The 16773-nt window shown below is 38.6% G+C and overlaps 1 protein-coding gene across 2 annotated transcripts in view; it reads right to left on the reverse strand.

Annotated features, from left to right (window-relative positions):
* Positions 1-13304, reverse strand: part of GRIA1 (glutamate ionotropic receptor AMPA type subunit 1) — a 352588-nt gene extending 339284 nt beyond the window's left edge. For both annotated transcript variants that reach the window (XM_074212568.1, XM_074212569.1), the window contains exons 1-2: positions 13083-13304; positions 9919-10056 (exon numbers count right to left, since the gene is read on the reverse strand). In XM_074212568.1, coding sequence (XP_074068669.1) covers positions 9919-10056; positions 13083-13164 — 220 coding nt within the window. In that variant the 5' untranslated portion in view covers positions 13165-13304. The remainder of the gene's footprint in view (positions 1-9918; positions 10057-13082) is intronic.
* Positions 13305-16773: the final 3469 nt, after the last annotated feature.

Consider the following 16773-nt stretch of genomic DNA (forward strand, 5'->3'; position numbering starts at 1 on the left):
TCTCCATTATCTATAAAATGGGAACAGTGGCCAACTATAGGAAAAAAGCAACTAATTTCAATGATTTCATGATGCTTTTTCATATTACAAAAAAAACAAACCCACTAAATACTAGCAACCACTACAGGATAATAGAACTATAAGGGGTCTAGATAATATTTTCTCTGAAATGGGAGGGGTTTATAAAATATATTACTCTTTCTTCTCCCTCCCCCCACCGCCAAGTCAGCAGCCTGTTTTTGCTTTGCCTGAGTTAATAATGGTTTTTACATATTTAAATACAACTTTATTTCAAAATGTCAAAACTGTTTTTTACTCTTGGGCTATACAAATTCAGCCAGTGGGTCAAAATTTGGCCTTTGGTCTTAGTTTGCTGACCCCTGATTAGATCAATTCTTTCATTTTATTGGTGAGAAGACTGATTTTCACTGAGGGAAAGTGACCTGCTCAATGTCACAAGTGATTTGCTTATAGTAATAACACTGACAAAGTCTGAGGCAAGATTTAAACTCAGGTCTTCTTGTTTCCAAATCTATCACACAATCTACTATGCCACATAGCTACCTCTTATAGTTTTTTTTATTACCTGTATTTTACAACTAATGAAGCTTAAGCTCCTCAGCAGCATTCAAGTCCCCTCACACCTTCCTTTAATCTACCTTTAATCATACAGTTTCAACTTTAGGATCATTCAACTGTCTTACAAACTTCCCCCAAACCCTGCATATTTTAAGAACAAGGGATACTTCTTAATGCTATTTGAAGCTTTGTAAGGGGAGGTAGAGTGCAGAGATGATACAAAAGCAGCTGGTGATAGGAAAAATATTTCTAGTTATGGTAGATACTCAAAGTTCCCATACAGATGCATATACTATGGAGAAAGAAGATGCCATTTGGAGTCATTGCATTATACAGAGTGATACAGAGCAGGTAGATGTAAGTTAAAAGTAATTTGCCAAAGAAAGGGATGGAGAATCATTATCATTATCATCATAGGCATTGGCAGTGATGAGGAGAAGGGATAATTGAAAGGTTCATCACATTCTGGGCTCACCCAAAAGGTGTATAAATGATTATTGGGGACAAAGTAACCTTCCCTTTAAGACCATTGTAGAGTCACTCCAGCTGACAGACTGACATTTAAATAGCATTTTAAGGTTCAAATGTACTTTTTCACATAATCAACAATAAAAATAACTAATATGCATATAGTGCTTAAAGATTTACAAAGCACTTTATATATACTATCTCATTTTATCTTCATAACATCTTTAGGAGATTATCCCTTAATACTAGAAAGTAAGGAAACTCAATTTGTTAGTGAATTGACTGGGGTGACATAATTAATATGAATCTGAGGGAAAATTCAAACTCAGGTCTTCCTAATTACAAATCCCAACACCTTTATCTCTTATACCACATGCTAAAAATAACTTGATATACAGCCTTAAGTCAGTTTCAATTGTCTCACTTTTTCCAGTAGTTCACCAAGATTCCTGAATCCTAAGGAATTCGATTCAATTCAAAAATAATTTTTTTTTCAGGAATATGGATTTCTGGTGGAGGAGTAAAAGAGTTTTCTGAGTAAGAATCAAGTGAAGCAAGAAGTATGTTGTAGATCAGTGAGAGTAACAGATTATTCAATAGCTATCAGGGAATTAGCCTATAGAAACATGAGCAAATCACATCTCTTCTGATCCTCAGTTCATTTTTAATGTGAAGGGTTAAACTGAAAGATCCTTCTGAGCTTTATATATACAGTTAAAAACCTATGAACCAACAAATTAATAAGTGATAATTGGTGCCTGAACTGAAGAATTCAGGAGACAGTCATTTGCTCAATGAACAACAGAGAAGGATGATATCTCAACCAGCGTATGGATTTAAGGATCATACATTAAAAGCTAGAAGCAATCTTAAGGGTCTTAAAATCTAAACTCCACCATTTACAGAGGAAGAAACTGAGATCCAGTAAGTTTAATATCTTAGCTAATGTCACCTAGGTAGTATGAAACAGAACTGGAATTTGAACTCAATGTCCCTGATTCTAATGTTAGCTATTAGCCATTAGAATAGCTAATGTTAGCTATTCTTCATGACCCCATTTGGTGTTTTCTTGGCAGAGATAATGGAGTGATTTGACTCAAGTTCATTTTATAGATGAGGAAACTGAGGTAAACAAGCAGGGTTTTGTGACTTACCCAGGGTCACACAGTGAGTACATGTCTGAGGTGAGATTTGAACTCAGGAAAGTGAGTCTTCTTGACACCAGGTCCTAGCACTCTATCCACTGTTCCACCTAATTGCTCCATTGATAACTCTTACTCCTACACAATTCTGTTTCCAGAAATATAATTGAGAGGATGCCAAGACTTTTCAAATCTGGTGACCAACACCAGCTCCTGATGATTCAAGTGGGGACAAAGAATACCACTCCTAGAAACTTAGATAAAATTGCTAGAGATTATGATGTCCTAAGGATGAGAAACAGAAGAAATACAGGAAATGTTTTTTTTTGTTTTTATTTCTATTTTACACTGCTACTAACAGGAACAAAGGTAGATTTTGTTAAGAGGATGATGTCTGAGAATGAGACTAAATTCCTGGATCATGATTGACAATAAAGAAATGATGGGCTCCTGGCCAGGTATAAATGCACCCTTTGAAAGTCAGCAGAAATATATTTTCTTGGTCTTACAAATTTGATCAAGAAAGCTTTAAATGGAAAAATGGAGGGAGTAGGTAACCACCCAGCTGTATCTGCCAAGCCAAATATCAGCGGCTAGTAGATACACCATTTGAATTAGAATATCAGTGGAGCAGAACAGTAATTCAGATGAGATAAAAACCAGGAAAAGAGACAGAAAAAATAGCTTCAAACACAAATACACAAATTATGGTTAATAGAGAAGGTGAACTAGATAACATATTATAAGATTGAATCTAACTCCATACAGCTATCAATGAGATTTGGTAGGATTCAAAACTAGAATATAGCTATGTGAGTATAAGCCTTATTTTAAAGGAATGGAATAGATAAGTCGGGAAATAGAAGAGCATTCTATATTAAGAAACTATATAGAGGAGGGGAAATTCTTGAACCAGAAATGGAAGGTTTTATGAAGACTCCTAGTAAAGGATTAACAATAAGAGAAAGTAGTATTAGCAGAGGGACATCCTGGAGATCACCTGAAAATAAGTGATATATAAGCAAGTAGTTATGGAAATTGATCAGAAGCAGAGCTATGATATAGTAATGATGAAAGATTCCATTTAAGTGACACAGTGAATATAACACTGGTTCTAGAGACAGAAAGACCTGAATTCAAAATGGTCTTAGACACTTACTAGCTTTGTGACACAGGGTACCTCACTCTGTCTGACTTTTTTTTATCTGTCAAATGGGGATAATAAAAGCAGCTATTCCTCAACATTGTTTTGGAGATAAAATGAGATATTTATAAAATATAAATGTTAGCTATTTTTTTCTTCACTATTATAATTTAGATGTGCTAGAGTGTACTCTTCTCTTTGCCAAAAGCAGAATATCTTATAAATTAATCAATTGCCTTATTAACAGTTTCTTTTGGCAAAAAAACAAAGGAAGCAACAAAACAGGCTTGATATTCAGGATCAGAGCCTGACTAAAAATGAAAAATTGGTTGCTAAACCCAGGTGAATTGTGACCACCTTCCATCTTGGAATCTATGATAGAGAAGGGGAATAAGTTGACAAGCAAAACCTGAAATGCATTCTAGACTTTGAGTGAGTATATTTCAAAGGGTTTAGAGAAAGAGAAAGTGGCTTCCCACAAGGTAACCACCTACAAGGGATGCCAGCATAAGAGGAAAGGACATTTCTCAAGAATGGGTTTATGAAAATACAAAAACAATTGATGAGGAAGAAAAAGGAAAAGTTATCTAAAAGCTTCCTACAGATTACCAAATTTTGATTTTGAAGAGACAGGCAAAAATGACTGAACAAAGGTCAGGCAAAGGAGAATGAACAAAAATATGTAGTATGGTCCTATGAGAAGATCAGAAGTACTAAAGAGCAGAATGGGTAGAGAATTGAAATGAATGCTCTGGGCAATAACCACAACCACCATCACCACCACCACCACTACAGCAAAAAGATCAGGAAGTGACTGAGTATGTCAGGAGAAAGACAAAGCTAATTTGGGGGGTGGGAGGGAGGAGGTAAGGGAGGAGTTGAAACTGTATATAGAGAAAGAGAAATTCTCATTTTTCTTCTGCTTTCTCCATATGTTTTGCTCTAGGAAGCAAAGAATAAAAGTGATTAACATGAGTAGAAACCCAAGAAAGACAATTTATGAAATTAATTCATAAAATTACTCTTGATGGGTTCAAATCATCATGCCTAGATGATCTGTTTCTTAGGTTATCAAAAGTCATGATGAATAGAAGAGCATGAAGGCAATGAATAGAAGACATGAGGGGGAATGAAGTGCCAGATATAGCACTGAATACATGCAAATATTTTGATTTTTTGTTAAAGGAAAGAACATGACTTGATTTCAAATCCTGGTAAAATTCTAGAACATATTCCTAAGGTTTTCTTTGTTTGTATTAGGAAAGGGAATTGACTGAAAGGCAGCATGAAATCATCAAGAACAGAACACAATAAATTAATGACAGGGTTACTATATTGATAGTCAAGGTAATGCTGTAGATAAGAAATCACTTGAATAATTTGACAAAATTTTCATACTATGCTTGTGAACAAGATGAAGTGCTGTGGTCTTGATGAAAGTCAGATGGATTCAGAAATGGTCAGATGCTCAAAGAACATCAATAATGGGATAATGATAACATGGCCTGAAGTCTGTAGTGAAGGATCTTTAGGGCCCTGTACCCATTTCTGTACTGGTCAACATTTTTATCATCAAAATAAGTGAAAATATAAATGGCATACTTATCATGCTTCTATTTGCAGATGACAATGAAGGATTGTTAAGCCTTTGGATGAGAGAATCAATATTTTATAAAATTTCAATAGACTACAAAAATGGCCTATACTGAACAATGAATATAATTGGATTAAGTAGAAAGTTCCATCTTGGGTTCAAAAGAATCAACTGCAAAAAAGACTAGATGTGAAAATAGACAACAGCATAAAAATATCTTGGAAAAATATTTGTGGAACAAATACTATTAAATACTAGTGAAGAGAGTAACATGGCAACTAAAATAGTTAATGCAATCCAAGGTTGTCAGGATAGATACAGGTCCTAGGAATGAGAGAGGTGATAATCCTCTCTCGTCAGTCCATGCCTGGAACACTGCACTTCCATATGCCATTTTAGAAAGGATTCTGACAAGTAGGTACATATCAGGAGCAAAGCAATGAAGATAATGATGAATGACGGGGGTAAGACAAAGCTATGAGGGGTGGCTAGGTGGCATAGTGGATAAAGCACAGGTCTTGGAGTCAGGAGTACCTGGGTTCAAATCCGGTCTCAGACACTTAATGATTACCTAGCTGTATGGCCTTGGGCAAGCCACTTAACCCTATTTGACTTGCAAAAACCTAAAAAAAAAAAGCTATGAGAGGATCAGTTGATGAAATTAGGGTTATTTAACTGATAGAAGAAACAATATAAAGGGAAGAAAGTTGTTCTCTTAAAATAATTAGATGACTGTCATATGGAAGAGGAATTCAATTTCTTCTGTTTGGTTTTAGAGAGCAGCAATAGATTCAAGGAAGCAAATTCTAGATCATAACAGAAGATAACTTTCAAGCTATTTCACAACTGTTAGGTTAATCTTTGAAGATCCTCACCAGGTGTCTGCAAAGGACAGATGACAACTTTTCAAGAATGTCAGAGGGAATAGTTTCTCAGGTACATATATGTGGATCTATGTGTGTTTATATGTGTTTAGGTGTATGTATACACATGCACACATATATCTGGGGCCTATATATGTGTATACATATGTGTATATGTGTGTGGAATGTGCATGTATGTACATGAGTGTGTCTACTGATTGGATTCTGAGCTCTGCTATTCTTTGACTTTATTAAGGATTTTCTAATTTCATAGTCTTGTGCCTCATGCCATCAAAAAATTAAAGAGCAAACTCATATTTCTACAGTTATTCAATGTAATTTATATTCACTAATTAAATTAATTCTTATATACCCCTCTGAGGTAAGGAGTAAAAATCTTAATATATCCATTTACCATATAAGAAAACTGAGTCCAGAAGAATTTTATCCCTTGCCCAAGGTTAAATACAGAGTCAGAACTTTAAATAAAATATTCTGCCTCTCTATACAGTCTCTTCCCACACACCACACTTTTATCTTACAGCTCTATCAAACTCTTTGCATCACCACCAACTGCCCACTCTTATTACAAGTTCCATGGAGTAGAGCAATAAGCTAGTTTATTCCAGTAGGGGTGTTGTGGGGAGAGTCACTAGCAGAAAGGTTTTTAAAGCGTTCTACAAAGTCAAAATAGTGCAGTAATGCTTCTTTTTAATCAATGGCATGACTAACAACAATCCATTACTAACCACCACATACTTTAGGTGTGGGTGGCCAGACTTAGAATGTGGTTCAAGATGCTCCAGTCAAACTCCGAGCTCATCTATTACCAGGGGATGGGGAGGAGGAGTGCAGGGAGAGCAAAGTGAAATAATTCTATATAATTGAATTGTATCAATATTAGACAACGCATCCCCCAAATGACCTCAAAGGTCCTTTTCCTGATTCTAACATTCTCAGCCTTCATAAGGAAGGGTTAGTAAGTGACAAAGCACAGACTCAAGTTCAAGGCTCATCATTCCCATGCCAAACTGCTTCCAACACATGACCTGAAAGAGAAGCTATTGCTGGGGAAGCAGTTGTCGTATAATGGAAAGAGCATTGAGTTTATATTCAGGGAGCCTGAGGACTAGTCCCGTTTCTGCTACTTATTAGTTATTTGCCCATGGACAGTAAATTTGTTTCCTTCTACCTCAGTTTCCCCATGTATTAATTTGAAGGATGACCTCCACTTATACTTGGTGTAAAGAGAGAGCAATGTGTTGTACTAGAGTGCCAGAAAGGTCTGGGTCCAGTTCCCAACTCTGACACTCTGTGTGATACTAGACCAAGTCACTTAACTGATCCAAACCTTCGTTTTCTCATCTATAAAAGGAGGAGGATTAGACTAGATAGCTTGTGAAGGTCCTTCTATCTCTAAATCTATTATACTGTGAATCAGGAAGACCTGAATTTGAATCCAGTCTCAAAAATTGCTTAACTTCTTTGAATCAGTTTCAATTTTCTCATCTATACATGGAGATAAAATCCTTACTCAAAGGATTGTTGTGAGAATCAAATCAAATAATATATGTAAGGCACTTTGCAAACCTTAAGTACTAGTTTTCATTTTCATAAATAGAATACATTTTTAACACCAAGCATTATGAAATCTAAATTGTTTTTATTCTAGCACTGGAAAATATCTAACCTGGATTATCAAAGATGAAGATAGTACTCAACAATAAACATTCACAGGGAGGACCAGGGCTGAACTAGAAGAATTAATGTGATAAATTTCTCCAAAGTTTGAAGTGTATACACTGTAGCCAAATTCATCTTTTCAAAACCTCAGAAATACTTTCATTAAAAAATTCTCCTGTTTAGGAAGCTACAACAGTCTGCTTTTACCTCCCCAAAAGGGTCTTCTTAAATCATGTCATAGCATTTCAAAGCTAGAAAGGGTCACCTATCTCTAGTATCTGAAAGACTGCTCTGTGGAAGAAAGATTAGACTTGTTTTGCTTGGTCCCAGATTGCAGAATCTGAAATAATCAATGGAATCTGCAATGAGGTTAATTTAGATAAAGAAACACTCCCTAATAATCATAGCTGTTTAGGAATGTGATCAATTCCCCCACAACTATTATTAAAGTTATATGGTTTACAAAACACAAGTTATCTCAAATGATCCTCCAAACAACCCTGTGAGGTACAGGTTAATTCTCACCTCCATTTTATACAGGAGTCAATAAGCTTAGAGATAGAAGTTCTCAGGGCTAGTAAGTGACACAGTGGGGATTTTAACCCTTATCCTCTACTTTCAAGGCTCCTGCTCTTTCCTTTTTCCTGGTTTGCCAATCTACAAAATATTTTCCCAGATCAACTGGGTCATGAAAGTGTTATAATCCCTATTATACATAGGAGCTAATGAGAATCAGAAAAATAACATAACTTTCCTAGCAACATACAGCTGGTTAAAAAAATATATATGCCAGGGCTCATAATCATCTCTCTTGGCTCCAAATCCAAGTCCTTTCTCATTAGACCACTAATTTAGATCATAGTCATCTTTATATATGCATTTTCTCCCCCATTCTAATTTCCTCAAGATTTCTAATTAATATTTATATCTTTCTTTTTCCTATTATCCACTCTCACCATTATTAACAAAGCAGAGTTCTGCACACAGTATGCATTTAATAATTTTTCAGAATGAATCGCATCTAAAACCAAATTGAACACTGGATATAATTCCTTCAACCACTTTTTCATCATAGGAAACTCCAATTCTCTTTCTACATATATACTGTTCTTCCTTTTACTATTCATTCACTCCTTCATTCATAACCCATTGATTAATCTATATATTCTACTGTTATGAAAAAGGGGAGATATAAATGTAAACAGTTTTGGTTTAAAGTTGGAAGGAACCTTTAGAACCATCTACTCCAGCCCTCTCATTTTACAAGTGGCGAAACTGAGACCAGAGAAATGATGCTATTTACCCTATAAAACTGGATATTAGTAAAGCTGGTTATAGAAACCAAACCTCCTGATTTCAGTGTGATGTTCTATCAATTAAACCAGTGGAACAAACCATCACCTTATAGTATTAGTATAGGTTAAAAATAACAATATAATAGCTGACTTTTTGTAAAGTTAGAGGTTTGTAAACGCTATCTCATTTAATTTGCACAACAAGTTTGTGATATGTACAGGATATCCAGTACTATGCAATAACAATACAAAGTTATTTATGTTGTCCATTATGGAAAAAGCAGAAAGAAAGGAAGATGAAGGGTTCTTAGCAGCCCTATAATGAAGCCCAACCATATCGTCTGACTTCTTATTGCAGCTGTGCCATCCACCATATGTGGTTGATGATAATTGCTTATTGAGCATAACTTTTGCCTCTTTTGCATAACCATAGAAGATACTGTTCATTATGCCATTCGATGTACTTTAGATGTCATTTGCGCAAGTTTTTAATTTTCTCAGGTCAGGGACTTGAAACCCATCTATTTCGTTGGTGTGCTTCTTTTAGATGAGCTCTTATCATGTTCTATCCTTGAATTACTTACCTATCCAGCTGCTATTAATCCATTTACCACCACAATTGTTTTGAGGAATAGATGGAGTATATTAGAGAACATTAACTTTATCAGATGTGGAACTGAGTGTGTAATGTCTCACCTGGCCCTTATGTTTTCAATTTAGTCTATCCCAAATGAGTGCTGTTTTCTTTTTAGGAAAAAAAGGAAGTCTCCAGACACAAGACTCCTAAGTACTTAGAAGTTTCTTGTGCGGTCAGGGATATTTATGTCACCATGGGCCTGTTGCTTCTCATACTGGACCAGAGAACCAAATCACAACCAATAACTCTACCTTGAGTTGTTTCTCAAGATAGAACAACCATTGCCAATATAGTTACAATCAGCCCTCTGTATGAAGGGTAAACAAAAAAACAACTGCTGAAATAACCTCAGGAATTTTGCTCTGAATAAGGTTTAGTTTGCATTTGTTTTCAATAACATTTCCCCCCTTTTCGGGGCAGTCAAAACAATAAAAGGGAGAGAAGACAGTCAAAGGGAAACAAGACAAATCAGTCAAAACAATAAAAGGGAGAGAAGACAATATGTTTACTTACATCTATAAGTCATTTCAAAGCTGTCACTGATATTCACTATATCAATCTGGGGGAGCAGTTTCGGGGGCTCTGTGAGTTGTGATAATGCGAATCTAAAAGCTGCATGTTCCTGGGACTGCTGATTTGGAAATAATCCCCCTATGAGGAAAAACAAAAACATACTGTATGGGTTTAAACATATCCACAGTGTATTAGGAAACTGACTACACACCATTCAGAGGATCATTGCACCATAGAATGTCAGTAAGAATTGGAAGGGACTTTAGAACACAAAATTTCAGAGTTGGAAGGGTTTTCAAAAGTATCTATCTAGTTCAACCTCTTAATCTTACAGAAAGGGAAATAAGGTCTAGAGAATGGAAATAATTTTTCCAATGAAGCTCAGAGAGTTGGTGGCAAAGTCTGGAATATAATGTGAGTCTCCAGTCAGTGCTTTCTTCAGTGCCCGGCTATCTCCTTTCTCTGCTATATAGCATCCAGTCCTATTCACCGTGAATCCTGGATTTGACACTTGCTGCTCAGCTTTGGCAAAATCCATGGATTCCAGGAAGCTCAGAAGCATCTCTCACTCTCTCCCACGTATACACACACTTTCCCACCCCCATCAAGAAGCATGAGGGTTCAAAATCACTGTACTAGCCATCATGTGTTTTGTTCTATAGACCTGCTTTATATAACCATTCTTTCCTTATTTCAGTGCCCAAAAATTTGGGCCCATTTATCTCATGCTAATGAAAAGGAGGGGAGGTGTGAAACTTCTTTATTTTCCCAAAACTACCCATGACCCAGGAGTCATGTACCACATTTATAACATATAAGTAAACATATATACAGACACACAATTAATTTATTGTGTTTACTCAGTCATATTCATGTTCATAATTTATATCGGCAATGTTATATGGGTACATATGTATACACAAACATTAATAATTAGGCACATATCTACCAATTTCACATGTACACATATAATATGAAGTAAAATCCTCAGTGCATACTATATGCATTTAATATATGTACACAAACTTGCACACTTGTTTAGAAAGATATGCATATATATTCATACTGACTCACATATTCGAACTTAGGTACAACCTCTCCTCTCACTGTGAGTGCCTTTTCTTTAAGATTTCTTTCATTTACCCAGTATATATTTGGCTGGCAGTCTGCCCCATGTATAATATAAAAACCTTGAGTGTAAGGACTGTATTTGTTTTTCACCTTTCTTCATCTCCACTTTGCACATCATTTAATAAATGTTTATTCACTGACTGATATGTGTATATGCATGTACAGAGATACAGACATAGAAACAAATATATTTACATATACCTAATAGATTTATAGGGCATTCTGTATATAGGGCTTAAAACTGCACTAAGACTTTGGAACACATTATATACATATGGAGATAGACGCATTTATCTACATAGATACACATATGCCTCCACTCTCAGACATGCAGATATATGCACACATATATTCCTACACAAAACACCAGTATATACACCTGCACCCCCATTTTAATATCAAAACAAACTCTTCCAGATTCTGTATGAGGAGGGAGGGAATGAATCTTCTCTCCTCCTTTCTACCCTCCCAGACACTAGCCTGCTGGAAGACCACACCCTGAACACTTCCCTCCCTCTTCTAGCCCTCCTCCCCTCCCCCCTCCCTTCAATGAATGAAATAGAGGGTGGGGACAACTCTGGGATCTGGTGCTGTCAGCAAGCTGGTGGGGTGATGTTTGGGAGCCTAGTGGAAGCTAGCAGGGCGCCTGTTAACACGAAGAAGTTTGTCGCACACTACACGAACCCTCACACAAGCATAAACAGAAGCATAACGTACCCCCCTTCCCCCGCCGCCACGAGCCCCCCTCTCCCCCAGTGTAACAGGTGTCTGGGAACAAAGGGAGTTCAACCAGCCAATGATCCAACTCAAGCTTTTTGCTCCGCGTCAAGGCGCGGGGGGCGGTGGGGGGGAGGGAATGTGGGGAGAGGAGGGAGAATGGAGTCGAGAGACAAGGAGCCCTCGCGTTGCAGCACCACAACAATGTGTACCACAGAGACACAAAGACCCACAAACTCTGGGAAATGGAAACTTTCCACCGCGGATCCCTTGGGGGTGGAAAGAAAAAGATGAGTGTGGGATGAGGAGGAAAATAAAATAGGCGAGAGGCTGTTAGCAGAGCAGGGTCCCCGTTTCACACCACGCTTAACACATGTGCTAACTCGACCCCTCTTCTCTCCCTTCTCCCCCCTTCCCCATCTTTCACCGCAGGTTGTTCGGGATTGATTGATGGCACGTGTTCACTACCTAGTAGGCTGCAGCTTAGGGGTGGGGGTGGGGGAGAGGTTTTGTTTCGGCCCAGAGAGATCCAAGGCAAGGAGGGGGTGGAGAGACAGTATAGTGGAGATACTGCTTCTTGGAAGAATCCAGGAGTCACTTGAACTTGATAGAATGAGGAGGAAGAGACAGAGAAAGGGGATGGGGGCTTGGGGGTGGGGGAAGGCTCCAGGCAAGGAATGGGTAGATTATCTGATGGTGAAGGTAAAATCCAAGGAATGTGGGGGGGGGGGTAGGGAATTTAACCAAAGGAAAATAAAAAGAGACTGATGAATTATTGAATAGTGGGGTCGGGGTGAAGGCAGAGAAGGAGGCAAGGATAGGGGAAGGAGCCCCATTGCTTCGGGCTGCTTGCTTTCTCAGGAGAAGGCTATGGTGCTATCTTATCCATCTCCTCAGCCCACCACAGCTAGCTTTAGTTTCTAAAATGGAGGTGGGAAGGGTTAGGGTTAACTAAACGCCCACCATTCCCTTGTCAACCGCAGCCTATTTGCAAAGCGTCGCTTCCACCATTTCACGCGCACGCCGTGTATATGTGTGTATGTGTGTGTGTGTGTTTGTGTGTCCGTGCGCGTGCGTGCACAAACTTCCCCATGCCTCCCCCCATCTCTCCAGGAGAGAGGGTTAACAGACACCCCCCTCCCTGCTATAGCAGCCCCCCGGGCCCGAGGCACGTCCACAACAAGCCCAGTCGCTCCAGACCACGCGTTGGAGGAGAGTCGGTGCACCAAAGCAGCCACCACCAAACCCAGCTGCCCAAACCTAGAAAGTGACTTCCAGCCTCCTCCCCATCCCCAGCCAAAGGCTTTCCCACTCACCGATCTGAATGTTGTTGGGGAAATTGGCACCTACTACCGCCCCTAGAAAACCGGTGCAAAAGAAGGCGAAAATGCACTGCATATTCCTTTTTGCATTGGCGAAAAAAGAAGCCCAGTTCCAACCATAGATTTGGGGGTTCCCTGCTCCCTTCTTCTCTCGGCTTGGCGGCTGCCCTTCGGGCGGCCCCTCAGCGCGCAGGGCTGGCTCCGCTATGCTTGCAAGCCGCCGCTTCAACTGCCTTAGCACCAACTGGCGGCAGAGCAAGCTGAGTAGCTGACTGAGAGAAGCCCTTCTTCCCCGGTACTCTCCCTCTCCCTCTCCCTCTCCCACTCTCTCTCTCTCTCTCTCTCTCTCTCTCTCTCTCTCTCTCTCTCTCTCTCTCTCTCTCGCTGTCTCTCTCTCGCTCTCCTCTCCCTCTCTCTCTCTCTCTTCTCTCTCTCTCTCTCTCCCTCTCTCTCTGGCTCTCTCCCTCTCACACACGCGCGCACGCACGCACGCGGCATTTCCATCAGGCTTAATGCCCGCCTCGCTCCGAATTCAACAGCTGGGCTCCGCTGCATATCGCCCCCCACCCCCCCATCCATTCTCTTTCCCCTTCCCTTTTCTAATCCAAGCTAGGTTGGGGGTGGGAGTGGGAGACAAGGTTGCTTTGTCTTTGGAACGGCGATTCCCCTTCCTCTTTCCTCCCTACCTTTCCTCTAATAAGCACCCATATCGATATAGCGCTCTCTTAGTAGATCTTCGAGATTGCACAGCTGCTTGTATCCCCATTTTACAGAGGGAAAAAAGCTGAGGCTCAAGGTTACAGATTACACTTCTTTCCTCACAACCCTGTGAGGTTAATAAGGCAGGTAACACCACTGCTTTCCTCTTTTTGACAGAAGAGGCTAAGGAAAGCAGCCCTGTAAGATAGGTAGGTCAGCTAAATGAGCTGTAAGGTCCCTTCCAGCTCTAAACCTTATTATCTTTGCTTCTCAGATGAAAAATATTGAGGTTCAGAAATCTCAGTGATTTACGATTGAATGCTAGAATACTGACTTGAACCCGCGTCTTCAGACTTCCAGTCTAGTGCATCTCCCCCCCACCCCATTTCAAAGCTTAAGGATGAGGGCAGCCAGAACTTGATTCTCAAAGGGGCAATTTCATCATGCCCTTTCTGTCTACCACTGTAAATCCTATTATCTTTCGTCCAGTTGAAGGCTGCTAGGAATGTGGCTAGGGAGAATCAGTAGGTGGCATGGGGGATCCACTCTAGTCCCTAATCCTACCCTGTTGGATCTAGGTCACTTTTCCTAAAGAAAGACAGTTGTATGTGGCACACTGTGTTCGCTCTACTGTCCCAATTATTAGTACAACCTGGTGCCCCAGGGACAGACCCTAGAAATCCCTCTTTTTTAAAAAGAGGCAAAAAGTGTTTTCCATATTTAGGGGAGTGTTAGCAAGTCAGCCAAATGAAGAACTACCTATCCAAAGTTCTTATATTGCTTTGATCTTTCACCTTGGGATCTAGTCCCTGTTGGCATGTCTTTATTCTAACTCTTGGCAGTGGTTTTTATTATTCATTGTTTAGGTCTCCTTCCCTCTGATCTACAAAAAGCTCAGGGTAACTTGGTCATATAGCTTGGTGTGCTATAAAGACCAAGAGAGCAGCACTTTATGCTGATTGTTACATGAATCCTTTTACATCAAGGAAGGGCAGGAAGATGCTGGCCCAATTTTCTTTGGGGCTTTTCAGTATAAATCAGTCTAGAATGGTTATTAATAAGGCCATCTGATGAATTGCAGACCCCCTCTATAAACTCCCTAACAACTAGGAATCCAAATTCTCCTTGCATACCTCTAATGATGAGAGGTTCATTATGTCAGTAGGCTGTCCTAGGAAGTCTTTCTGTATATCCACATGAAATCTGTTTCTCAGTAATTTTCATTGCTCATTTCCAGTTCTGCCTTTCGGGATCAAGAAGTTAATCTGAACAGAGTGAATGGTGTATTAAGTTCCTTTCCTCCCTGCCCCATCATCCAAAGTTCTTTCAATCATATCTCATTTGGCCTGTCATATTTCTGTTTCTCTCACCATCAGAGTGATGTTTCTGTAGTCATTCTCAGTTTTCAATATCCCTTCTAAAAAGTGGCACCCAGAACTCAACACCATATTCACATTGTCATTTAAACAGAACAGAGAACAACAGGATTATCAACCTACCCCAGCACAGTGGATAGAGCCCAGTCAGGAAGATCTGAGTTCAAATTCAGTCTCAGACACTTAGTTGTGTGATCCTGAGCAAGTTTCTAAATATGTTTGCCTCAGTTTCCCCAATCTGTAAAATGAAGATTATAATAGTACCTATTTTGCAACATTGCTATTAGGATCAAATGGGATAATAATTGAAAAGGACTTAAGACAGTGTCTAACACATAGTAATGCTATATAAATTTTGTTCATTATTTTTAGTTATTATTTTAGAGCAGCTGAAGGTTATATTAGTTTCCTTTGCTTATTGGGGGTGAGGTGTAAAGGAAAGGTTGAATTGTCCATGGTTCACCAAAAGCCCCATGTTTTTTCCAGAAGAATGGCTTTTCTTCTCCATTTTTTATTTGTACAATTGCTTTAATTTTAGTATAAGTGCAGAACTTCAAATGTACCTCTATTATTTTTTTTTATGATCACAGTCATTCATGGAATGTTGGAACCAGAAGAGTTCTTAGAAATCATCTAGTTTTTCATATTGTAAGTAAGCCCATAGAGGTAAAGTGACTTGCTTCAGGTCACAAAACTAGCCAATGGCAAAGCTTTTCAAGATCTGTTTGGATAGTAATTTTATTACCTAAGATTTTAGAATTCTTTCCTGCTTCATTTTCCTACAAATTTATTAAGCATGTCATCTATGTCTTCACTTAATTTCTGATTTAAATGTTGAGCAAACAGGACTGTGGACTGCTACTTTATACTGTATCATTATAATTAATATCCTCCTTAGCATAAAATAGGAAATAATATTTATTCAATAAATACATACTAAGCACCTACTCTTTCTCAGACACTGTGCTAAGTGCCTGGAATACAAGAAGAGACAAAAGACAGTCCCTACACTCTGGGAGTTTACAATCTAATGAGAGACAATATGCAACAAATATATACAAACTAAGCTATAAATTGGATAAACAGGAAATAATTAAAAGAGGAAAAGCACTCAAATAAAAAGGGAATGGGAAAGGTTTCCTTAGAAGGGGGGAATTTTATTTTATTTTATTTTTTATTATATAAATATTTTGTTTTCCAATAATATACAACAGTAGTTTCTACCTATCTTTTTCGGTAAGGTTTTGGATTTTACAATTTCCTCCTCACCCTCCCTCCCTTCCTTCCTCCCTCCCACCACAGAAGGCAATCTGATAATCTTTACATTGTTTCCATGCTATTCATTGATCAAAATTGAATGTGTTGAGAGAAAAAAAAAACATATCCTTGAGAAGGAAATAAAATATTAGAGACAGCAAAATTATGTAGTGCATAAGAAAACTTTTTAAAAAAAATCAAAGGTAATAATCTTTGATCTTTGTTTAACTCCACAATTCATTCTCTGGATACAGATGGTATTCTCCATCATAGATATCCATAGAATTGTCCCTGTTTATTTCAATGATGGAATAAGCAAGTCCATTCAAGTTGGTCATCACCCCCATTTGTTG

The sequence above is a fragment of the Macrotis lagotis genome, chromosome 1 (genome assembly GCF_037893015.1).
Source record: "Macrotis lagotis isolate mMagLag1 chromosome 1, bilby.v1.9.chrom.fasta, whole genome shotgun sequence".
NCBI lineage: Eukaryota > Metazoa > Chordata > Mammalia > Peramelemorphia > Peramelidae > Macrotis > Macrotis lagotis.